General features: G+C 48.7%; 2 protein-coding genes across 2 annotated transcripts in view; both read right to left on the reverse strand.

The window, feature by feature from the left end:
• TIMP2 (TIMP metallopeptidase inhibitor 2) overlaps positions 1–26,052 on the reverse strand; it is a 51,399-nt gene that overhangs the window by 15,530 nt on the left and 9,817 nt on the right. The gene's annotated exons all lie outside the window — the stretch shown is intronic.
• CEP295NL (CEP295 N-terminal like) lies at positions 12,523–22,480 on the reverse strand. The gene is made up of 3 exons (XM_060202857.1): positions 21,950–22,480; positions 20,933–21,077; positions 12,523–14,338 (listed from the first exon to the last, which is right to left on the reverse strand). The coding sequence occupies exon 3, from the start codon at positions 14,192–14,194 to the stop codon at positions 12,557–12,559; it is 1,638 nt and encodes a 545-aa protein (XP_060058840.1). The 5' UTR covers positions 14,195–14,338; positions 20,933–21,077; positions 21,950–22,480; the 3' UTR covers positions 12,523–12,556.

Here is a 26,052-nt window from a genome sequence, read left to right on the forward strand (position 1 = left end):
AGACCTGGAGAGAGAAGAGGAAAAAGGGAGGGACATTTGGATGTAGGAATAGGTATATGTGTGACTTGGAAAGGAAGAGAAGATGGATCTATGGGGTGGGGTGGACAAATACATACAAATATAGACAGATAGTTGTAGAAATAATAGTCAACCTGCATCTGCAACCTTGGGAGAAATACTGTAGCTTCCAATGGAGGGAATGGGGATATAGAACTCTGGTGGTCAGAACGGTATGGAGTTGTACCCCTATTATCTTGTAATTTTGTAAATCAATATTAAATCACTAGGAAAATGTTTTAAAAACATGTTCCATGGATAATTCTTTATGGAAACACTTGTCCTCTTAGGGAAGGATGGAGTAGAAAACAGAATGCTTTAAGCAGAAGGAAGGGTATAGAACTGGCTTAAAAATGTCCACAGGTACAACCAGCACGCCCGAGGGACCACTATGAGGAAGGAGGCAAACTGAGGCACACTGGCCACAGACACTGATGTTAGACGATGGCTAAGGGAAGGGGTTGGGCTGGGTCCCAGATGCCACTGAAGTTAGACTCTTTTTTAAAAAATATTTTTTAATATTTATTTATTTCCTTTTGTTTCTCTTGTTTTATTGTTGTAGTTATTATTGTTGTTGTCTGATAGGACAGAGAGAAATGGAGAGAGGAAGGGAAGACAGAGAGGGGGAGAGAAAGATAGACACCTGCAGACCTGCTTCACCACTTGTAAAGCGACTCCCCTGCAGGTGGGGAGCTGGGGGCTCGAACTGGGATCCTTAACGCTGATCCTTGCGCTTTGCGCCACCTGCGCTTAACCCACTGCGCTTTCTCCCGACTCCCTGAAGTTAGACTCTTATCTCACCCCATCACCCAGCCAGTCCAGGATCAGAAGTTCCCATTGCTACTTGGACAGAGCTCTCATTTCCCCTTTTCCTTCCCATGCTTACCATTCCCCCTTTCCTTCCCATGCTTATCAGCTGGTGCCATGCCCTGGTTTAAGGGCTTTAAAAGCTTTGCTCTCCACAGTTCAGCTGTGCAGGGTCACCCCAAGGGAGGGAGGAGTATTATGCTAATGCTGTGAGCACAAGAGAAAGGAGAAGCAGAAAACAAACCCCAGGCATCAAGGGGTACCACCTCCACCCATGGGCGGGCAGCTGCCATCTCTTGGCACCCCCCTCCCACCTTGTGAAAACAGCAGGGAAGCCCCAGCAAAGGGCTCACCCATCCTTGTCCACCCCCAGCATCCCAGAGCTTTTTTGGATCCCAGCCCACCCCCCACCCCCCACAGGCCCGTCCGGACCCATGCCCCTTTCTTATTTCTTCTTCTGCTGAAGTTGAGTCATGGACAGACCCAAGCTGCAGGTCCCTGTTTCCCAGGCTAGGTCAGGCCCCCACCTATAATGTCACCCGGAGGCAGTGCATTGCAGTGCGCCACCCAGGACAGAAAGCTTTGCTGCTCTAGGTAGCAGGTCAGTCTGTTTCTGGCGCTTCTCATCCACACCCTCCCACCCCACCCCACCCCCCCATTCAAGGCAGCAGCTCTGGCTTTGTAGTCACAGGAATTCCAGCCCAAACATCTCTGGGTACCTGCCCACTGCCTTTGTCTCTAAGAGAGCATTTGCTCAACAACTGCTCCTATTCCTTCTTTCTTTTTTAATTAAGGAAACGATGCTTTATAAGATTTGATATTTCAGGGATATAATTTCACACCTCCTCAAAATATGTATCAACACCCTACCCTCCACCCTGTCCCTACTCTCACTGTTCCACTAGTTCCTAACATTTGTTCTCTGGAAGCCTGGTATGGGGGTTGGGGAGGATGTCCACAGCCCTGGACAGGTATGTTTCTTCTGCACAGAAAGCCATTTCTCCTCGCCTGTTTAGAGAACTTCTATTCATTGTTCAAGATGCAGCTAAAATAGCCCTTTCTTCTGCTCTTCTGGGAAATCTCTAGATATCTGGGTATAGTCTGCATCTCTCCTTCATTCTGCCCTGAACACCTATACATACCTACCTGTCTGCCTGGGGCCCTGAGACAGACAGAGACTGCAATTAACCACAGGCCATGCACTGCCAGATGGAACTGAGCTGCTCCTGAGAACCTGAGCTTGGCAGCCCAGGTGAGCTGCATCTTTGGTCCCTCTTACAGGCCTGACCTATATATACCTCACTATGATGCTTGACAAAAAGATGTGTATACAAATCAACAGATGTACAAAACTCTCCCTAAGTCTGCACTGCTGTAGCACCACCACCAGCTCAGGACGTCAAACAAAACAGACATAGTAAAGGAGATTGTGGTTGTAGAAGGAGCCAGGCTGTCAGGTCTTACTAAAGGTACCACAAGATACCCAATTCTGTGTGCCTTCTGGAATATCTCAAGACTGCTCTTCAGGGTCCTGTCTTCTGGTCTAGGCTTCACACACAATAAACACGCTCGCAATCAGAAAACACACAGAACTCCCTCCAAATAGACCAAGGGTCCCATTCTTTTCCAGGTGCTAAAGACCATGTATTTTCCCTTTTTCCACTTATTTTTATTTTCCCAAAGCCCATCTGAGCTTTCAAAACATTGCTTTAATCCCATCTGCTATGTGACTTCAAGGAGACAGGGTTATTCCTGCCTGAAATGGTGGATTTGCACCCCAAGGACCTGTTCTTCACAGGGTTATGGTGGAGAGCCGATGAGCCCATGATAAGCAAGCCTAACACAGAGCCACCTAGTTGTGGCTCAGGAAATCAGATCTATAGCAGCACCCAGATTAGAAAGGTGTGAGTCCTGCCCTCCTGAGGTGTCTGGAGAGGTGGCCGTGTGCAGGTCCAGAGACAGCCCGTTCTGGTCCATGTGGAAGCCAGAGTTCAGTCTTGATGCAGTTTCGGCTGTGTCAGCTTTCCTTTGCCAAATGGTCCCCACAGAAGAGACTTACACTGAATGAGGGTTCAGGTAACTAATATGTTAACAGGAGGCCTTCAGTTGAGGAAGTAGGGGCTCACGTGTGTGTGGGGGAAGAGTTTCTAGCTGCTTTCGTTTATGCACATGGAACCAGAGTCCAGATTCACTGGGGGTTCTCTGAATTTGGAGCGGGACTCTCCTTCACTTTGTATAATAAGACTTTGTGGAAGGAGGACCATGAGGCTCACGAGAGGCCAATTCTAGAGGGACTTTTACCCGAGCAACATTTCCTGCATCCAACATGGAGTAATGCTGGGCACACCTGTCCACATAGATGTAAGGGGTCCACGCAGTGACCTGCTGGGGCACACTGGGCAGCTCCGCAGTAGACATGGTACCTTGAGCTCTCTGCCCCCTCCAAAGGTCAGAGTGGAGTTAATTTTCTGTGCCAGTCTCAGAGTTGGATTGTCTTGCCAGGAGAGCAAGGAGAAGGGAATGAGGCAGGTGAATTTTGCTTACAAAAATGCTTCAAGCACAAACCTAGCCTTCCAGGGGCATCCAATGTGATGGCCACTCTATGAACTCCAGAATGAGCTTCCAGGGACTGAGATGAGAGCCAAGAGCTCCAGAGAGGAAGAGACTTCTCTGTGACTCAGACTTCGAAAATCAGAGCTGGGGAAAAGCAGTGAGATCCAACGTCTCTGGGGAGAAGTCCAAATCCAGGCAGACCCCTTGGTACGATGTGCATCAGAGCTGAGGGTGCTCTAGTGTTTGCTCATAAAAACAAAGTAGAATTGAGGCATGGACACATTTATTGAACACCTACTCTGTGCTGGACCTTGGGTGGGCCATGGACACATTTATTGAACATCTACTCTGTGCTGGACCTTGGGTGGGCCTTGGGATAGGTAATCAGCCCGCTTTCAGTTCACTCCCCCGGAGCAGGGTGCTCTCCTCCACCAAGCTCTGAGAGCAAGAGCCTGCAGTAGGAAGGAAAAAAGAAGGAGGCTTGTTCTGCTTTGCACCCAAAGAAAATGAAGGCCTCTTCCCGGACAGCTCAGATTTTATTTTTTCTTCTTTCCCTTCTACCGTTAACACAACATCTGGGTTTGAGATCAAGGGTGACACCCTGGCTGGTGAATTCACCACCAGATGTTGGCTACTGGAATGCACAACCCTGAACTTAATTCAAAGCACATGCAACCGCAGAGGCCCACCCCCACCCCTTAGCGTGGACACCACATGATGTCACTTCCCCCTGCTAGGAGCCTGCAAAAACAATCCCGACTCACCCAGCCAGACTTGGGATGGAAAAGAACTGGGCAGTGGAAAGTCAAGGTCACACACAGCGATCCAAAGAATACAGGCTGCGTTTAGAATACAGGCTGCGTTTAGACTGCAGAAGATGATACATAGAAGGGCTGGGCCATCCCTTTGCTGCAGTGGTGTGTGTGTGTGGGGGGAAGGAGACAGCTGGGGGCTCACAGAAAACCCTGTATGTCCCCATCACACAGTGTGGTCTGGGCTGGCCTAAAGGTACCACTCTACCAGCTTAGGCTGGCATTCAGGTCACCCTCTCATGCCTCACCAATGCCTTCAGAATCTGTGTCCTTGGAAGTTCCTCGGGAAATGGAGACTATGAACAAGCCAAGGTCCAAACCCAGGAAAGGAGCCAGACCTAAGAGAGAAGTGCCTCTAGGAAGTTCACACACTCATTAGGTTCTCTTTATTAACTTACTCTGGGCCCCAGTGCTCTGGGAGAATCCTATCTGCTGTGTATGTGCATCCTACAAACCACTGCCTAGTGGAGTGACCGGCTGGGCATGGGCTCCCTACTCCAAAGCAGGGGAAACCTGTGCCTACTGACCTCTAGACATTCACTCCCTAGTCCTGAAGCACTCAAGGCTAATTCACCAGCCCCTCTTGCCTGCTGGAACCCAGCTCCTGGCTTGTGTAGGGGAAAAGTTTGTGTTTCTCTGGAAGAGGTATGGGATGCTTGAGGAATCTGCTGTCTCCTGCACCCTTTTTTTTTTTTTTAATTAATTCACTTGCTTTGTCATGAATGTGATCCAGGTTGAAGTCTGGCCCCTATTGCACTGGAGAAAAAAGCTGTGTGGTTTCTTCTTTTCTCTTTCTCTCTCTCTCTCCCCCCACCCCTCGGTATATATGCCTTGATTTATTTTCTCAGTCCTCAGAAGACCATATCTGTGTTTGTGTCTGTGAAACCTTTGAAACCTAGCAAGAGAATGATACTCGTCAGGATTCCTCCTCAGCATCCATCAGGTGAGCATTGTTTTTGTAATAATTTATTTATTTTTAAAATATATTTTATTTTATTTATTTATTTTTAATATTTATTTATTCATTCCCTTTTGTTGCCCTTATTGTTTTTATTGTTGTAGTTATTACTGTTGTTATTGATGTCATTGTTGTTGGATAGGATAGAGAGAAATGGAGAGAGGAGGGGAAGACAGAGAGGGGGAGAGAAAGATAGACACCTGCAGACCTGCTTCACCGCCTGTGAAACGACTCCCCTGCAGGTGGGGAGCTGGGGGCTCGAACTGGGATCTTTAGGCCAGTCCTTGCGCTTTGCGCCATGTGCGCTTACCCCGCTGTGCTACCGCCCGAGTCCCTGTTTTTGTAATACTTTTTTTCCTCCCCACTGTTTTCGTAATACTTTAAGTGTTATGCCGATTCACTTAAAAGACTGATACTCAAGTCTAACATGTACTGCTGCTATTTTTTTAACTTGAGCTTTTCACTTGGGTTCATATATATTTTGGATAGATTGATAAATGAGATGTCCTAGATTTCATTTTAATTTTTTTTTTTTTTGCCATCAAGGTCATCAGTGGGGCTTGGTGCCTATAGGACAAATACACTGTACCAGCAACCATGTTTTCCTTATTTATTTATTTTTGCCTCCAGGGTTATCACTGGGACTCGGTGCCTACACTACAAACCACTGCTCCTGGAGGCTATTTTTCCCCTTTCATTGCCCTTGTTATCGTTGTTATTATTGCTATTGTTGTTGGATAGGACAGAGAGAAATGGAGAGAAGAGGGGTAGACAGAGAGGGAGCGAAAAAGATAGACACCTGCAGACCTGCTTCAACACCTGTGAAGCGACTCCCCTGCAGGTGGGGAGCCTGGGGATCCTTATGCTGGTCCTTGTGCTTTGCACCATGTGCGCTTAATCTGCTATGCCACCACCCAGCCCTGTTTTCCTTTTTTTTTTTTTTCTTTCCCTGCTTTTATTTGATTGGACAGAAAGAAACTGAGAGGGGAAAAAGTAGATAGAAGGGGAGAGAGAGAGAGAGAGAGAGAGAGAGAGACAGGCCTGCAGCACTACTTCACTAATGAAGCTTCCTTCTTGGAGGTGGGGAACAGGGGCCCAAATGTGGAGTCTTGCACATTGTAACATGTGCTACCACCTTACCCAGGAATTTTTTTTTCCCTTCAATAGAGACAAGCATAAAGAGAGTGAAAGAGACCACAGCACTGAAACTGTGATGGGGACTGGGCTTGAACCTGGGCTGCACATATGGCAAAGCAACGCTGTATCCAAATGAGCTATTGAGTATCATGAAAGAAAAGTCACAGTATATTTTTGCATAGGAAAAATATGGCCTGACTTTTGCAACAACCCAATATTTTGCTGGTCCAAGAGATCATGAAATTTTTTAATAAAAATATTATAGATACAATTTTTTTTCTTTATCTGTCACTTCTCTCAATTCAAAGTAATTCAGTCTTCATGCTTTTCTTTCTTTTTAAAAAAATTTATTTATTTTCCCTTTTGCTGCGCTTCCTTTCTTTTCTTTTCCGAGATCAGACAAGATCGGGCGTGTTCAGGGTGGTATGGCCGTAGACCTTTCTTTTCTTTTCTTCTTACTCTTTCTGAAAAAAGTCAGCCCCCTGACTGTGAATGTTGACTAACTTTAAAGGTCAGAGTCCTGGGTCATCTCCATTCTAGCCACTCATCAACCCTCAGGGCCAGTTAGGTAACTGAGGTGGTTCCCTACTTCTAGAGATACGTGCCCAGCTGCATAGCTCGTGGCTTTGTCCTATGATGACTTAGTCTGTCATAAGATGATGACTGCTTTTTCAGGGCCCTGCACCTCTGTCTCCTCAACTGTTCAAATGTGACCCAGTCATCTCTGTGGGTGTGTGGGGGGAATCACAGGAAAGAAGGTTCTGAAACACCTTAATGGAACCGTGTCTGTTTCTCCAGCAGAGTGGGCCGACCTCACCATCTGCATGGAATAGGGCAAGGGGCAGCTGGGGGACCCAGAACAGGGGTGCTCACGTGGATTGCAGGACACACCCCTCCCTATAGGGCTACACGTGGAAATGGGGCTTGTCTGAGTCACCTGGGAGATGTCACAAGGAATAATAACCGGTGTCAGTGTGGGCTCAGAGCCAGGGAGTCTGTGGGCGTGCTCACCCCGCCAGCCTCTCCAGCCTCACTGTCCCACCAGTCCCTGGACCACTGTGTGGACATACTCATGGGGGCTTTCCCCACACACTCCGCTCTGCCTCCTCTGGCCTCCAAGCCTTCCCCCTTTTGGTCAGGGGTGGAGCAGACCTCCAAGTTCGCTCCTTTTAGGGAAATGAAGGGAAAAAAGGGGGCTGACATTTAGTAATTAAAACCAGCCCTGAGCTGCTGGGAGGGAGCCCATGATTGCTTACAGCTATCCCAGCAGCAGCTGCAAGAGACCAGCCCTCCTTCCCGGCGCTCCCGCCCTCCCATGCCCAGAATCCAGCAACTGGACCTTTTTTTTTTTTTTTTGGGGGGGGGTGAGAAATAGCAGAAGAGATCTCAAATCTCTGGCCAGGGTGAAGGCAAGATTCAGCCAGCAGGGAAGGGTTAGCAGTGCCTGTAATGACTTCTTGGAGCAGATGTGTTGGGGGTGCTAAGGGTGGACCAGGGAGGGTGGTGGGGTGCATGACAGAAAACAGGAGCTGTGGTCCGGCAGGTGGTGAAGTGATAAAGCTATGGACTCTCAAGCATGAGGTCCTGAGTTCGATCCCTGGCAGCATATGTGCCAGAGTGATGTCTGGTCCTTTCTCCTCCTATCTTCTCATTAGTAAATAAATAAAATCTTTAAAAAAGAAAGAAAGAAAGAGAAAGAAAGAAAGGAAGAAAGAAAGAAAACAGGAGCTAGTGCATCCCCAGCCCTAGTGGGCTACCTACAAGCCTGGTAGCTGGGACAGGACAGCCCTGCCCAGTGTAGTGCCCTGCCCTGCTGTGCCAGCCTCTAGCAGGCACATGGGAGCTGCCATTCACAGATGCCCGTCTCCATGGAGACCAATTCTCCCATCTCCTTTCCTGTCCATTTGCCTTGGCTCCCCTGGGGGAGCTACAGTGCTCAGTACCCCTTGGCTGTGCCCAGAAGAGCTGTAGTGTTTGCCCGCCAGGACCTGAAAGGCTCCAGGCCTCAACCCAGCTGCTTCTCTGCCTCTCTCCACCCCATGGGCTGGGCGGGATCCCATGCCAGAGGCCTTGGTCACGGTTCCTGAAGCCTTGGGCTCTGGTCCTTCCCATTCACGTGCTGCTGAATCATTTGAAAAACATGCACCCGATCCTGGGAGGATTTGCTGAGAACAGTGAGGCTTTGTGGAGGGGACTGCTGCTCTGCACTTTCTCCGCCAAGGCCAACCAGGAGCCAAGCAGAACCGGGCGCGGGGGCAGGGAAATGAGGCAGAGAGGCATGGAGAGGACACCCAGCTTCCCTCTAGGCCCCATCTCTCCAGAGCACTACAGGCTGAGGCAGGGGCACGAAAGGGCTCCCTGGGTGTGGGAAGCAGTGTCCTCTGCCCTGCTGTGTGACCTCTGCTCCTCTCCAGGCCTCCCCACTGTTGGAAACACACACAGAGACACAGACACACGGCGGAGGCTCCAGCTTGGTCCTGCCAGCTGGGACAGAGCAGTCATGAGTGGCCCTTGCATGGGACCCCAGGGTATGTGATGTGGGGACCCAGCGTAACCCACTGTAGCTGGAATCCTAGGGTCTGTACTCCCTACTTCCTAGATGGGGAGGAGCCAATCACACACCTGATTGCCATGCCCTGATCCTCCTTGGTCTTGGGGGGCTCAGCCCAGAGGCTGAACCCCAACATGCACCCCTTCCTCGTGAAGGCCAGCCAGGCCCATCTCCAGCCCAGATACGGTGGCTGGAGCTGCAGCAGGCACGCAGACAAGGAACTGAGTTTTCATAGCAATTCTCCATCACCTTGGACGCAGGGGTCTACCAGAGCACTAACACCCTGCTTCCATGGTCCATTTGCAGGAAGAACTTACAGGTCAGAGCAGAGAGGAGCCCTCAGCCCCCAATTTAAAACTCTTTCTCCATTGCTCTTAGTTTTCTGAGGTCCTGCTTGCCATCACACATGGGGAGGCTGCACACCAAGGAAGAGTGTCCTGTGTGACCATGAGGGGCCTGCTCTCCCTGCTTCTCTTGCCCTGCACCTGTCAGGCACAGCTGACCTGGACTTGCCTCACATAGTGATCCCTGGATGCCAATGCCACTGTTTCCCTGTGGGTTCCCGGGGCATCTGTCCATCACCAGGTTGGCCACAAAGGCCATACTAACTTCTCGTGGTTTGGAAAGAAGGACTCACAGGCAAGACTGTGAGGAAGTGACTGGGTGATGAAAGCTAACATAAATGCAGGGTGGGTCTGGACAAGGGCTGATGCCCGGCAAACATGGGGGTGGAGGCCTATATCCAGCAGGAAGCTCTAGGAGACAAAAATGTGCAGAAAAAGAGACCAATGAGGGAGGGGGACAATGAAGGTGCCCCCTGGGCCAGTCTCACTGCTACTGGGAAACTGGGGACTTACTTCCAGGAGTCCTGTGCCCTTCCAAGAGACACTATCCCTGGGTCCCTGCCAGCCATGGCCCCAATCCCACCAAGAGGGAGTGAAGACAGGCACACAGACCCTTGGTCCCCCTTTGGACACCACCCAGAGATGGAAAGTCACTTGTGTCAGCACACATGGGACCACAAGTAGACCATATTTCTTTTTTTTTTTTTTTGGTGGTGGGAGGATAATCCTGGAGAACTGATACCATTGGCCTGGCAGAGAAAGACCCCACCCCTTTCATCCATTAGTAGGGTAGGGTCTTATACTGGTGCAGGTGTGACTGTCTGGGCCCAGATGAGTCACTCCCACCACATCTCCTGACTGTCCCCCACACCTACTTTTAGCTCCAGTGTGGCCAAGAAAGGGCTGTTCTTCACCTAGACACACAGGCCACAAGTACCACTTTTGAAAGTGGAAATAAAAATGACCCACTCAAAGGCAGGTCCAGCCATTAGATTGCGGCTGCCAGGCCAAGCTAGGAGGACCTTATCACTCAATGTTTCAGTCCTATTAGGCCCAGCTTCTTAAACCCAGTACTCCACAACATACTTGCCACCAGGAGACCCCAGAGACAGAAGGGACTGCAGGTGCCCTCCCTCCCTATTACCCACCAAGCAAAACTAAGCATCAGCTATGGCCAGCACTCTCCTGCAGGCAAGATGCCTGCTAACAAGTAACCCCAACCCTCCAAGTCCAGGGCTTCTTTTTGAATCATGGAAAGTTTTGTAAGCCTGACTTGTGAAGCTTTGGAAGCAGAATTCTGGCAGGAAAAAATCTCATTTCCAACAGAGATGGGGCGAATGGGAGGTAATAGACCTCACTTGAGCAAGTGATATGTAAAGACCAAACCCCTAAAATGCATGTAACATCACTGCTCCATACACATGTGAGTGTTGGGGGACCTCTGTGACTTGAGCTCTCTCCAGGAGGCCCATCTCAAGACAGCTAGGGCTGCAGGAGGCCCACCTCCCCTGTCTATGTTCTCACCACACCACTCACTGCTGCCCATCATGTGCCACATGTATCTGACACCAGGAAGTGTCCGCCATTCTGTGACTGTACAGAAAAAACAGTATAGGGTCCACTCAACATGTTCCGGCCTGGGGGGTGGTGGGGAGGGGAGAGGGTGAAAATAGGGACTCTTTCCCACACCTGTGTGCCAGCTGTGGTTGAATCTTCCCAAAGCATTTGTTGGTACCCACACTTTTGATCTAAATTCACTGGGGGATCAGTTTTCTTTTTTTTTTGGGGGGGAGCAAGCACAAAAATAGAGAAGCTGTAATTCTAGCAAGAAGGCTCAGATGGTCACACCACAGGATATCTACCTACGAATGATAAATATATTAAGTGTACTGAGTTAGAAAGAAATATATTAGCTTCCCAATACTCCCACACAGTGACATATCCTTTTTATAAAATTCAAGCACAGGTAGAACTAGGCAGCATAATGTGTAGTAATGAATGCTCAATAATGCTAAACACTACAAAAAGGGAAGACAGAGGTAGCGCCCAAGTCCGCAGGCTGACAGACAGGAGACAGTTCATAGCAGGAGTGGGCTTTCAGCAAATATTTCGTATCTTAGAACTGAGGGGCAGGTTCATAGCTGTTTGTGATACTGTATACAAAACATGTCAGGTTTAACAGGCCACTTATGGAACAGTGATATGAATGTGTCATAACTGAAGATGGCTGATCAACTCAATGCACCTAAGGTCCTGTGGCTGGAAAGCGGGAGGGAGGATGGAAGAAAGGAAGGAAGGGAGGGAAGAAGAGAGAGAGAGGGGAAGAAAGGTAGATACTGTCTGGCTCAGGAACCATCTCTTTGATATGCTCGTCCAAGGGTCAGCTAACTATAACCCAAAGGCCAGGTCCACCTGCTCCCAGTTCTTGTGAATAAAGTCATAGTGAAACTTGGTCATGCCCACCCGTGTATGCATTCTTCAGCTGCCAGACACCATAGGCCAGTAAAGCATAAAACACTGACTGACGTCTATCTCAGCAGAAAAAGGACCCTTGTCCTAGTGTGGTCTGTCCTGAGCAGTCTACCCGCCCCCGCCCCCCAAGGGGTTGATCACCTATGAGAGCTGGGTTACTGGGAAGCACCTGCCCTTTCTTCTCTCTCCCTCCTTCTGTTCTCACCATCAAAATGGCAAGAAAATACTAAGTAGTGTGCTATTAGATAATGCTGATTTCACAGGCCTGAAAGACCAAGAAAGGTGTCTGTTTGATCTTTTCATTTCCATGTCAGCCGGTGGCTAAGAAATAAATGATGTATCTCTTGAAATTGTGCCTGTCTGACCTTGGATGCCCCTGAATGCCTGGTGTTTATTCAGCTAAGACATCTGAAGGGTTTCATTCACCTGGACTTTGTGCCTGTGCTTGTGGTACATGGACACAGCCTCCCCTGTGTGCTGGGAGGGCAGCCTCCCCAAGCCACCCCCCACCTGGGGGCTCTTATCTGTACCTGGGAGCCTCCCTAAATAGGGCTTTCTTTTAAATGCCAGATATTAGGACAGAAGATGTAATTCACTGGTAGAATATATATCTTAGCATGTGTGAGGCCTTACATTCAATCTTTCCCCCTTCCCTCTAGAGAAATAAAACACCCCCTCTCCCTCCCAAAAAACAAAGAATAGGAGGGGTCCGCAGTCCCTGTAGAGGAACTGTCTGCAGAGGTCTCATTTCCAAGAGGCCCGCAGATTTCTGAACAGGTGACACCAACAAATCCAGCTGACTCAAGAACCAGGGACAACAAAGCCCAGTCATCCAGTGATGATGTATTTATTACAGGCAGGGCTCTTAATGTATAGTCTGAAACTCTTGCAAGCGTTTCCTGGTCTCTTCAACAAACTGCTTGTGCAACTTGTTTTGCTCTAAAATCTGCTGCTGCAGGTCCTGGAGCATTTGGCTGTTCCTCTCGTCATCGTAGACGCTGGTGGCCGAGAGGGACGTGGAGCTGCGCCCACACCCCCTCCGCTCCTCCTCAGCAGGCTCCAGGGAGGAGCACATATTCATCTGGGCCAGGCGCTCACTCACCTGCTCTCTTATCTCCTCTTCTATCTCATTCTGGGAGCAGGGCTCCAAGCTCATGTCTAGGTATTCATTTTCATCAAGCATTTCCAGCTGCTTCCACCGCCTCTGCTCCATCTCCATGCTCTGCATCTGCCTCAGTGCCATCAAACGGACCCTGCGGGTCTGTTCATGTAGGGGAATCTGAAGGTGGCCTTCCTCCAGGGTGTCATCTGGTTCAGGAAGCTCCTGTTGGGGCTCTAGACCACATGGCAGTGGGTTATTTGTCCGGAGGGACACCCCCGACTCAGAAGATGACACCGGGGTCTCGTTCCTGTATGTGGGTGTGGGCATGCTATGGTATTTTGGGTTCTGGAAGGTGCTGAGTAATGTTTTCAAATGGGTCATAGATTCTGTCTGGTGGGCATGGTCCCCTGCTGGGTTGGTGGGGACCCTAGTGAGTGTCCTTTCTGCCTCTGCCTTGATGGCTCTCTTTTCTCCCTGGGCCTCCTCTCTGGGGCTTGGTGCCTCTGAACAGCTCTGCTCTTCACTGGAAGGCTGGCTCTCCCCTGGCTTTAGCCCCATGTGCAAGCTCAGTTGCTTTTTCAGCTTCTGGTTGGTGTTGAACAACTCTACAAAGGCGAACTCCAGCTCTTTCTGCCACCTTTTCTTGTCACGTCTGCAAGCAGATGTGGGTGTGGGCAGCGCTCGACGTTTGCACGAGGAGCCCTCTTGCCAGACCTCACTCCTCGGACCTGGACAGTTGTCTTTCAGGTCCCGAACTGGACTGACTGCCCCCTTTGTTGGCTGTTTCCTTCCTTCTCGGGGTCGTTCCTTTTCCCTCCCCTCCTGGCGTGAAACGTCCCCTGCAGCAGAAGTGGGGTCCGAGGAGCGGCGGCTGTTGGCCTTGGTCAAGGGCACTCGTTTCCTCTTCCGTTTATCAGGGGGGCTAGAGGTAGGGTGAGGTGAGCCACTGGATTTCCTCTGGGGCTTGTGGCAGGACTGCTGTCTCGTCAGCTCCTCTCGGCGACCCTTTTCCTCTCTGATTCTGTGTTTCTCCCCAGCCCTCCAGGACCCGGCTGCCCCTCGCTGGGTTGGTCCCTCCAGGGCCTGCAATTTAGGTTCTGCCCGGGCCCCTCGCACCCCCAGCATATATGCTAAGTACAGCCCTTCCAGGGCACGGGCCAGTTTGTTCGGGGCCTCCAGCCATCCTGCCCTCAACTCCTCAGCCAGGCGCTGCAGCTGATGGCTCTGGTGCTGCCGGAGGTCTAGCCTGCCCTGTGTGGGGAGAAGTTCATTTTCTCTGACTTGTAGCAATCTATGTTTCTTTCTCACAAGCAAGGCTTGGCCGTGGTCATCTACCTCACTGGGGTTGGACCAGGTAGTCCTCTCCATATTTCTTTTCATGTGGGAGAAGTTTGTAGACATGGCTTCAAAACTGAGGTGGTGTGAGTCTCAGGCAGAGGTTCAAGGACAGCAGGAGTGGGAGAAAGCCAGAGGCCACAGCTGTTCCGCGTCCAGCCTACAAGGGCGGGGCCTCCGCTTGGAATGCCCCAAGGAGCGGCCAAGCCCCTACAGACAAGGCACAGGGGGCTCTGAATTCAAAGACAAACTCTAAAGAATGTCCTACTAGCTATCCCTCCCCACCCCCAACCCTCTCAGGAGGGTCCACTACTCCCTGTCCCCCAATTCTGTCTCTAGCAGAACTCCTGAGGCAGCTGATTTCAGCAGGGTGTGGTCTTGTCTCCCAGGGGGTATTTGGCAATGTCTGCAGACATTTTTCCACTATCACAACTGGATATTACCGGGATGCAGTGTCTGGCAGCCAGGGATGCTGCTAACATCCAGCAGTGCCCAGGACAGTGCCACACACAACAATCCAGACCCCAGCATCAAACGGGCTGGGGCGGGGAGGAGGAGCTTCCCACCTACCCTAGGAAGCTTGATAGGTAGGATTCAGGTGGGGGGGGGGGGTTTGGGGAGGGTGCTAATGACTGCAGGGATAGGGAGACCTTATGTTTGTGAATGAAACATTCACAGTGTGAATGTGAGGCAGGCATGCAGGAATTGTGTTCTCGGGGCAAGTGTGTGCATGTATTATACACATGTGCGTATGCAGGGCGTGCATGTGAGATGTGAGGACCACCTGTGTGCACGGGGGTGGGATGCAGTCAAGGTATGCGTGCAAGTGTGTGTACACAGGTGAGTGGGCATGCATGTTTAGGACTTGAGTCAGCAGCACACTGATCTGATGCACAGCTGAACCAGGAGTACACTTGGATCAGATACAATCAGAGAGGAGGATAATCTTTTTATCATCACCCACACTTTCCATGTTAGTTCTCAGAGGAGAACTGTTTCACCAGGTCTTCCCAGGGTGCATTTATCCCAGGAGGGTGGGTGGGGCCTGTTACAACTTACAACTGAGGCCAACCCCAGTCAGTCGTGGGCCACAGGTACTACACCACTGAGGCAGTCTGTACCAGGTGCCTCTAAGCTTTCCTTCTCTCAGTCTGTGTGGAGCCAGATGGAGCAGCTCAGGCAAGTGTTGCTGTTAGAAAATAATACTATGTGGGGCTGGGTGGTGGCACACCTGGTTGAGTGCACACATTACAGTGTGCAAGGACCTGGGTTCAAGCCCCTGGTCCCCACCTGCGAGGGAAGCTTCACAAGTGGTAAAACAATGCTGCTGGTGTCTCTTTCTCTCTCTCTTAATTTCTCTCTCCCCTCTCAGTTTCTCTATTCAAAATAAATAACTAATATAAAAAAGAAAGAAAAGACTACCATGATGTGGACCAGCTAATGTTAACTATACAGGCTTCCTTCCAAGAAGGCTACTCATAACTACCCCCTTTTTTTTTTTTTAAAGAAACTCTGAGGTAAGGAATTCTTAACACCCCTGATTTACAGGTGGGGAAACTGAGGCAGGGAGCAATGAAGGCACTTGGCCTAGATCACACAGCTGGCAAGTGGTAAGACAGTTCTCTGGCATTTGCGAATAGCCTGGCACCTTTGATCAATCTCTATGGCCATGTTGCCACCAGATAATGGCAGGCCATGAAGCCATACACTTAGAGCAGGAGTTAAAATCATAGGCTACCCATCTGCCAAGCACCAAGAGGAACGAGAGAGGAAGTTGGGGCATTAAGCATGATTGAGAGCTTCAACAAAGGCACTGTAGAATTTTGACAGGAAAAATCTCACACCTGTGAGAATGGCTTACATCAACAAACCAGGAAATGACAGGTGTTGGAGAGGTCGTGGAGAAAAGGGATTCTGTTTCACTGCTGGTGGGAATGCAAATAGGTACAGCCCCTTTGGCAGACTGTATGGATAGTCCTTAAACAAATAAAAATGGAATTACCTCAGCACCTAGCAATACCACTCTTAGGATTTATCCAGTGGACACTCAAGCACTAATTAGAAGGGGCAATATGCACCCCTATGTTCAGCTGCATTATTCACAAAAGCCAAAGAGTGGAAGTTGACTAAATACTCATCAACAGATGACTGGCTAATGTAGTTATGGGATATATATTCCGTGTAATACTACTCTGCAAAAAAAGATTATGTGTTCTTTGGGACAAAATGGTGGGGTAGGAGGTGGTTATGCTTAGTGAAATAAGTAAAGAGATGAAAGACAACTACCAGATGTTTTCACTTTATGTGGAATCAAGAGATCTTATTTACACGAACTTGCAAAAAAAAAAATCCAAACGAAACAGAAGCAAGCAAACTGTAAGACTTGTGAGAACTATGGTGGTTATCTTTAGGAGGTGGGAGGGCTGGGATTCAGAACTCTGGTGGTGAATGTGGTGTGGAACTATACATTGTAATCTTATGATTTTGTAACAAACTATTAATAACATGAAAAATTTAAAAAAGGACCAACCACAACAACAGCTATAATACCAATAACAACTACAACAAGGGCAACAAAATGGGATAAATGGCCTCCAGGAGCAGTGGATTCATAGTGCAGATACTGAGCCCCAGCAAGACCCTGAAGGCAAAATAAATAAATAAATAAATAAATAAAAAGGAATTTTGATGGGAAACATTCATATACTTCTCTTCCAACAAATGGTTCGGGGACAGCTGGACATGTCAAAAAGACAAATCCAAACCATAACCACACATAAACAAAACTATTATGCTGTACACACAACTTAACTCAAAATGGGTAAAAGACCTTAATGAAAGTCTAGATGCTTAGAAGGAACCACCAGTGGTCTGGGAGATGGAGCAGTGGATAAAGCATTGGACTCTCAAGCATGAGGCCCCGAGTTCAATCCCCAGCAGCACATGTACCACAGTGATGTCTCTCTCTCCTCCTATCTTTCTCATTAGTAAATAAATAAAATATCAAATAAAGAAGAAGAAGGAGGAGGAGGAGGAGGAGAAGGAGAAGAGGAAGAGGAAGAGGAAGAAGAAGAAGAAGAAGGAAGAAGAAGAAGGAACCACCAACCTAAATGTACCTGAAGACCTTGAGCTAGAACAACAGCAACAACAAAAACAACAAATCCTGATACTAAAGCATAGGCAGTAAAAGAAGGAATTGATAAACAGTATGTCTTCAAAAGCCAAAGCTTTTATGCTTCAAGAAAAATCACGGATACAGTGAAAACACACAACACACACTGTAAACAACTATCTGCCAGTGATGAACCTAACAAGAGAGTATAAAAATGACTCTTTACAACTTCATGAGAAGATAATCAATCCAATCTGAAAATGGGGTGGAAGTTTACAAAGACATTTCATCAAAGAAGCTGTCTGAGCAGTTGCTAAAGCACAGAAAAAGCTACTTAGTATCTCCATTCACCCTGGAAGTGCAAATCCCCTGGAAGTGCAAATCGAAGCCACCAGGAGCTATTACTTTACGCCCACAAAAATGCCTGCCTGCAGGCCTCAGTGTTGGTGAGGTGTGGAGAAGCTGGAAGCCTCCTCACTCACTGCTAAGGAGAGTATAAAATGGGTTAGTCACTCTTAAAGACAGTTTGGATATGTACACGGATATAGAGAGGTATAGGTATACCTCTACCTTTTCTGACTACCCACTATTTAGCTATTTAGATACTCCCATGGTCATTCATGTCCAAGTAATAGCTTCACACCTATGCCTATTCCTGTACACACACCCCACTATACATGGGGTCTTTCTTGAATGTGCAACTGCTTTTCCATTCCAACAGAGAATTGGAGAGACAACAGCACCAAAGTTTTCTTTATCGCTCTAGCACCTCCCATGTTGTGCTGCAGCTCAAACCTGGGTCACACACAGGGAGGGCAATATCTGTCTCTCTCTCTCTAGGTCTCAAATTTTTTTTTTTTGCCTCCAGGGTTATCGATGGGGCTCAGTGCCTGTACTACATATAAATCCACTGCTCTTGGTGGCCATCTTTTTTCCATTGTTGTTGCTGTTATTGTTGGATAGACAGAGAGAAATTGAGAGAGAAGGGAAAGAGAGAATTGAGAGAGAGCGAGAGAAAGACATCTGGAGGTCTGCTTCGCCACTTGTGGAGTGACCCCCCTCCCCCAACAGGTGGTGGGGAGCTGGGGGCTCGAACCAGAATCCTTGTGCAGGTCCTTGTGCTTCACACTTAACCCAGTGTGCCACCACCTGGGCCCCCAGATTTACCATATGAGCCAGCAGTTATATTCTGAAGCATTTGCTTGATGAAAAGGAAGCTTGAGAGAGCAGGGCGGTGGCACACCCATTTGAGCACACACATGCCACACACAAGGACCCGGGTTTGAGCACCGGCTCTCCACCTGCAGGGGGGACAGAAGAGCTGTCCTAACTCATAAAGAGGAGATGGATTTGAACTTGGATCTTCATTGTTCAAGACTGGACTCTTCCCACCCTTAGATATGAATGGCCATGGGAGTTATATAAGTACTGGGTTGTCCTCAAAAGCCATGACACATTTTTGCATAGAAAAACAACAACAACAACAACAACATACATCATGACCTTTCCAGCAGCCTAACTGATGAAGGGAGATCTGCACTGGTCGTAATGTCCCTTGGTCTGCCTTGAAAGACACCTGAGAAAATGGAGAACACGGGGCCCCAAGATCCAAAGTCGATTCTTGTGCCTGGAGTTACCATCTCCTTTATCATACTGAGGGCTTGAGAATATCCCAGCTCTCATGATCCTCTCCCCTTTCCCAGCTGGTCACACCTGGGCAGGCTTCTAGTAAACCCCTGCTCCCCACACCAGGGCCCAGTACAGTCTATGCTCATGGCAGTCCAGCCCTAAACAGCCCCCAGCCCACCTAGGCTCCTCCTTGCTCCAAAGGCCCAGTCTCAGCACTCTGAGGGCACAGGTTAGCTTCCTCTGAACTATTTAAAAATACCTGTAGAAGGAATCCCATTAGCTGACACCAGACAGAGAGAGGACATTTCTATACAAGTAAAGCTTTCTCTTTTATATGCAGAGTTATACATCTCTTTGCTTTCTGAGAATACACAGAATTCAGTATCATTTCATCTGACTTTTTTTTTTAACTCTGAATTATTTTTAAGACTATCATATGGGGAATCCCTTAAAGGCTTTTAAGATAAAACGACCTCACTACCCCTGAATTAAAAAAAAAAATACAGGACAGAATTCCTCTAAACTCAATGCCCCCAGAATATAATTTGGGTTTTTTCAAGTCAACTTATTTATAGCTTCCTAAGCCCTGCTCTCTGGTTTTAACTTCCTGTCTGCGCGTCTGATGGCACCCGGCTTCTTCTTCTCATCTGCTTCAGCACCGCCACACACAGGCACCCACACACAGCCAGGGAGACATGTGTCTGAAGCAAGGAGTAAATAGTCTGGATGCTGCTGGGCTCTCCCAGGAGGCTGTGAATCTTGGCACACTGGGGCCAGATGTGGTACCAGCAGCGTGTGGGGTCACCCACAGGAGACCCAAACCAGCCACAGGGTGAAGAACAAGGACTATTTCCCACTCAGTTTCTTAAATTTATTTTATTGATTTACATGTTTTATGCAGGTTCCAAGAAATAAACCCAGGCCTTCATGCATGTGTGATTCTACTGGGCTGCCTCATTCTATATTGAGAGCTAAAGGAGACAGACTGACAAACAGACCAAAGTACTGCTCCATGTCCCTGGAGTTTCCCTGGTGCTGTCCTTGGTGCTCTCATGTGGTGCTGAGACTCAAACCCAGGGCCTGAAGCATGGTAAGTCATGCCTTCTATCCATGAGCCACCTCCAGTCCTCCTAGTCAGATCTCTAGGACTTGAGCACCAAATTTAATGAGGCAACACATAGCACAACACATCTTCCTACAGATAAGGGTCTCGAAATCTAACCACACATGTACCAAGTGAGATAGTAAGCAGGAAGCAGAAGGCATGAGTTGGCAGCCAGTTGAGTCAGTAGAGACATGGCCAACCATGAGATCTTTCGTGGCTGGACAGAGAGGCCAAGCAGCAGCAGGATAATGGCCCAGTGCAGGTCAGACTTCACTAGGCCATTTCAGGTTCCTGCTGAAAACATGCCGACGACATCAGAGGGCCCATCCTGCTTTTACCCCATGAGATGCCCAAGACCACAGAGCACCCAGAACAACGTGGCTTCAGGAAGGCTCAGCATGGGAAGCACCACACAGAAATGGCAGGCGTAGCTACGTTCAGAGTTTTAATAAGGCAAAAAGGTTTTCTCTTGCCCAGTGCCCACTAGACAATGTCCTGGGGTTTCAAATCAAAACAACAACTGATATGTGTAGGAAGCAACCGACTATGAAAGGAATACTGAAAGAGAATCATCATAACCTTGCTTAAGAAGAAAAAAATGGCAGGGCTGGGGGAAGAGGCACAAAGTCAGCGGCCTTTTCAAATGGGGTGAAGCAAGGTAAGGACAGAGAGGAGTTGGAAGCTCAGCATTCAAGAGAAAGCATAAACCAAGTACACAGGTCACTGGAAGAAAAGTTCCAAGGAACCAAGACTGGAGGAGAACTTATAGATGATGGAGAAGTCTAGTACGGGCTAAGAACAATGAGCTGTGTGACCTAGGTAAGGTGCTTAACGCTGATGCCTCAGTTCGGTCCTCTGTGAAAAGGGGGTGGTGGTGGTAATAGCAGAACCCCTTTGTGTAGATGTGGGCACCCACCACCATTACCAATGCCTGAGGGCAGAAGAGAGTGGTACTTACTGTGCGTGTCTCCAGATGACTGACCTAGACCACCACCGACAACACATCACAGGGAGGCAGACACTGGCCAGGTGGAAAGAAGCACTTTCTACAGGGCTTTCTTGAAATCATTGGGCTGACTTGGTAGGTATTGAGACACCCATCACTGGAGGTAGTCAAGCCAAGCCCAGACAAAACAAGTATCAGAAATATTTTAAACTCCATCTTTCCCTGTTTTAGCATTTCAATACACACACACACACACACACACACACACACACACACACACACACACACACACACACTCTCTCTCTCACTCTGAGGCCCTGGTTGCTGCACAGAGCCTCAGTTTTGCCTATCTCCTAAAACATACAGTCTTAAAAGCTGCATCAGAGCCACCTGGAGGCTGGGGCGGGGGGGGGGGGGGGGCCAGTCCTGGTGGAACAGGAGCACTAGCTGGGTCCCACAGTAGATTTTTTTTCCAACTGAACCTTGGGGCAAAAGCTGTGATCTGTATGTTTACCCTCCTCCCTAGGAATAAGCTCAGACTCCTAGTATCTGTTATCTCCTTTACCAGCTCTGCAGGGCTAAGCACAGGCTGGGAGCCCCCTCCAAGCTGTGGAGACTTCAGGTTAGTGGGGAGGACCACTTGAGGCTGATCTAGCGTATGGCTTACTCAGTGTCCCCCGACAATGACTGTCAGGTTCCTCTCAAATCTTACAGACTCCAGCCTAGGTCAGGGCCCCAAGGCCCACAGCTGCTCTTGCTAGAGGATGACCACTAGACTCCAGCAAATTACCGCACTCCCACCAATCCTGTCCCACCAGCCCCCACCATGCATCCTTCTAAGTGAGGGAGGGTCCCATGGTGTGGGGGCCCTCCAATTAGACACCTGGACACCCAGGCAACCTTATCTGGCCCACTTCCCAAAGCCCTCATGGGAGCCTCAGCAAACCACTGGGTGCAGAAAGAGCCCACCCCACAACAGAGAATGGAGAGGGCCCTGGGTGGTCTCCTAGGTCTCCAGGGCCTACTGACCAAAGTTGGCTGGAATCACAGGTCCCACCTTCACCAGCAGCCCTGTGCCTGCCCTGGCTGGTGGACTATGGCAGGCTGTTGCCATGGGAATGACAGAGCTGCTGTGCTGTGACATCAGAGCAGGGGTGACATCAAGGACACTGACAAGACAGCATGGGGTGAGCATTACCTGGGGCCTGGGAAGTGGCACAGTGGATAAAGTGTCAGACTCTCAAGTGTGAGGTCCTAAGTTTGATCCCTGTCATGGTGTGGATGCTTTGGTTCTCTCTCCTCCTCTTCTCCCTTTCTTATTAATAAATAATTATAAACGGAGAAAGAAAACCAAAGGTGAACACCTGCCAGGATAGTGACTCCAGAGTGAAACAGCCGGGGCAATAAGCAGAGGGACAGTCACTGAGGGGACTGGGAGTGCTGGCATGGGTGTGCGGCAGTGTTGGTTTAAGGGGACATCCCTCTCAGCGTTCAGACAGCATCTCCTCGGGACACCATCACTACCCTCCCCCAACTATAGCAGTCAGCAAATTTCCAGGCTGAGGCTTTCTGGGACTCTCGCCACCCATTCTCCTGGGAGGATTCTGATCTAGCACAGGGTGAAGGACTCTGCTTCCCCAGGAAGTCACCACTGAGAGGGCAGGAGCCCCCCTATGTCAGCCACCCACCCAGAATAAGGCCTAGACATGCCTAACCACATTCTAAGCAGGGGACACCCTCCCCAAATTTGGTAATTAAGATATCCATTTAGGGCACATGGTTCTGACCCCAAAAGTTAAAACCACCCATTCCTAAGGTTTGGTTTCTTTAGTGGACACAGTTGACAATGGAACTTGGCTGAAGCCTGGCAGGCTGGGGAGAGCCAGCAGCCCCTTTCTGGGGCTGACAGCCCTTTGGAGAGGTTATCTGGTGCCTGGCTGTGCATGACATGGAGGGAATTCTCCCCATGAGATGGTTCTCAATCAGTCTTTCATCCTTTTTTTTTTGGAGAACCCTCTTCTGAGCCCTGTACATATCAAGTCTTGGGTCTCTTTTCCTTGCCCTAATGAGCACCCTGAGTCCTGTGGTCTCTCAGTTGGAGCTTGCAACCTTTCAGCATGGGAATACCTCTGGGGAGGGGAAACAATATAGTGGCCCCAACCTGCAGCTTGTATTGACTTTGGTGATCCTTCTAGAATGTTCCATTCATAGATTACCTCTACTTTCTTCTCTAGGTAGTTTCTGGATTTAAGATACTTCTCCCCAGATCTTTACATGCAACATATCAGACAAGAGACTAGTAACCAAAATATATGAAGAGCTCACCAAATTCAGTAACCAAAAAAAAAAGGGGGGGGGAGGATATGAACAGAATATTCACCAAAGAAGAGATCCAAAAGGCTAGCAAACATATGAAAAAAAAAATGCACCAAGTCATTGTCAGAGAAATACAAATAAAGACAACGAGATACCAATTCACTCCTGTGAGGATGTCACACATCAGAAATGACAGCAATAACAAATGATAGAGGATGTGGGGGCAAAGGAACCTTCCTGCACTGCTGGTGGGAATTTAAATGGTCCAACTCTTGTGGAGAACAGTCTGGAGAACTCTCAGAAGGCTAGAAATGGGACCCTGCAATTCCTTTCCTGGGGATATATTGTAAGGAATCATGCACATCCATCTAAAAAGATATGTGTACACCTATGTTCACAGAAGCACTGTTTGTAATAGCCAAAACCTGGAAGCAGCACAGGTGTAATTGTGGTATGTACACACAATGGAATACTACTCAGCTGTTAAAAATGGTGAATTCACCTTCTTCACTTCAGCTTGGATAGAACTTGAAGGAATCATGTTGAATGGGATAATCCAGAAAGAGAAGGATGACTACGGAATGATCCCACTCACAGACAGAAGTTGAAAAATAAGAACAGAAGGGAAAACACAAAGCAGGAACTTGGACTGGAGTTGGACCAAAAGTAAAAGACTTGCACCAAAGTAAAAGACTCTGGGGTGGGAGTGGGGGGTGTTCAGGTCCTAGAACATGATGGCAGAGGAGACCTAGGTGGGGGGTTAGAGTGTTATGTGGAAAACTGAGACATGTAACACATATACCAATTACTGTATTTTACCACTGACTGTAAACCATCAACCCCCCCAGTAAAGGGAAAAAAAAATCTAGTAAACCTAACACAGATAGATTTAAAAAAAAAAAAAAAAAACTTCTCCCCAAGTCTGGCCCCCTGACACAACCTGAGCCATCTGACGTTGTCCTCTGAAGCCCATGCTTTCCAGCAGTCACCTCCCTAGGTCCCACCACCAGACAAGACCAGGGAGCTTTGAAGGCTGGGTCCACACCACCAGGGACAGCAAGGAGACCCACAAATTACTGGGTTCACTCCATCATCACAGGTGTCATTCAAGCTCATCACAGAAAAATGAAAAAAGAAGGGAGTCGGGCTGTAGTGCAACAGGTTAAGCGCATGTGGCGCAAAGTGCAAGAACCAGCAGAAGGATCCCGGTTCGAGCCCCTGGCTCCCCACCTGCAGGGGAGTTGCTTCACAGGTGGTGAAGTAGGTCTGCAGGTGTCTATCTTTCTCTCCCCCTCTCTGTCTTCCCCTCCTCTCTCCATTTCTCTCTGTCCTATCCAACAATGACATCAGTAACAACTACTACAACAGTGAAACAACAAGGGCAACAAAAGGGAATAAATAAAAAAAAATGAAAAAGAACACACACATGCAAGTGGGAGAAAAATATCACCTTGTTTATCTGAAGGCCTAACATTTTTTATTTAAAAAAAAAAAAAAGAAAAAAAAAACCCTATAGCTTTTGGTCCTGCAGACCAGGGAAGCTGCAATTCATTTAACCACACCCCTGCTGCTGAGTGCAGTGGTGTCTCTTAATGTTTCCCGAAGATAAACGAACCTGAGTGACTATCTTTGTGAGAGATGCCTGCGTGTGTCCTTCATTATTTCCCTCGGAAAAATTCCTAGATACAGAGCTGCTTGATCAAAGGGGAGACTTTTTTTTTTATTTTTTTATTTATTTATTCCCTTTTGTTGCCCTTGTTGTTTTATTGTTGTAGTTATTATTGTTGTTGTCGTTGTTGGATAGGACAGAGAGAAATGGAGAGAGGAGGGGAAGACAGAGAGGAGGAGAGAAAGACACCTGCAGACCTGCTTCACCGCCTGTGAAGCGACTCCCCTGCAGGTGGGGAGCCAGGGTTCGAACCGGGATCCTTATGCTGGTCCTTGTGCTTTGCGCCACCTGCACTTAACCCGCTGCGCTACAGCCCGACTCCCCAGGGGAGACTTATTTTTAAAGCCCTTGATGGGTGCTGCCAGAAAGCCCTGCCAAGCCTTGAAACTGCTCAGGTTAAGGCAAAATATACCTATAGCTGAGCTCTTCCAAGGACAACAAGCCTCGGGGCCAGATGGAACAGTGCAAAGTTGAGACATCCAATCCTGCTTCCAGAGCCTCCAGCCAGGATGAGGCTCTGCAGACAGCCGGCACCACCCCAGCTGCACGACCTTGGTAAGTCAGAACGGTTGGCATCCAGACAGAGGCTGACACCTGCTTCCCCACCCCGCAAAGGTCACATGCATGAGTAGAGCGACATGGCATCCTTCTGCACTGAAGCTCCAGATGATGGACACTTCCATCTGTGATGCAGAGTGAGGCCAGGCTGTGACACACTCAGTAGTGTGCACATATTACCATGCTCAAGGACCAAGATGCAAACTCCCAGCCCCACCTGTAAGGGGGAAGCTTCATGAGTGTTGAGCAGTCCTGTGGGTGTCTGTCTCTATCCAGCCCCCTCCCCTTCTCAACTTATCTCTCTATTGAAACACACACACACACACACACACACACACACACACACACACACGAACTGGGGTCATGTGTGAGCTGCTGGCTGGATCTTGCCTTCCAGAGCTGGTGCACAAAAGCAAAGGCCACCAAAATGTTTCATCCCTTCACTCACTTGTCCTCAAGTCTATGGAGTCAAATGGACAAGATAATCTCTCCAAGGATGAGGACTGAGGTGTTCACTGTGGTCTGCTCCTATCTACGCCTCCTGAAACACTGAGCATCTGCCTGGGCACAGCAGGCTGTTTCGTTTTGT

Source organism: Erinaceus europaeus, chromosome 12, assembly GCF_950295315.1.
Source record: "Erinaceus europaeus chromosome 12, mEriEur2.1, whole genome shotgun sequence".
Lineage (NCBI taxonomy): Eukaryota > Metazoa > Chordata > Mammalia > Eulipotyphla > Erinaceidae > Erinaceus > Erinaceus europaeus.

Excerpts from the sequence above, each read along its gene's own strand:
- CEP295NL (XM_060202857.1), bottom strand. The coding sequence starts at position 14,194 with ATGTCTACAAACTTCTCCCACATGAAAAGAAATATGGAGAGGACTACC.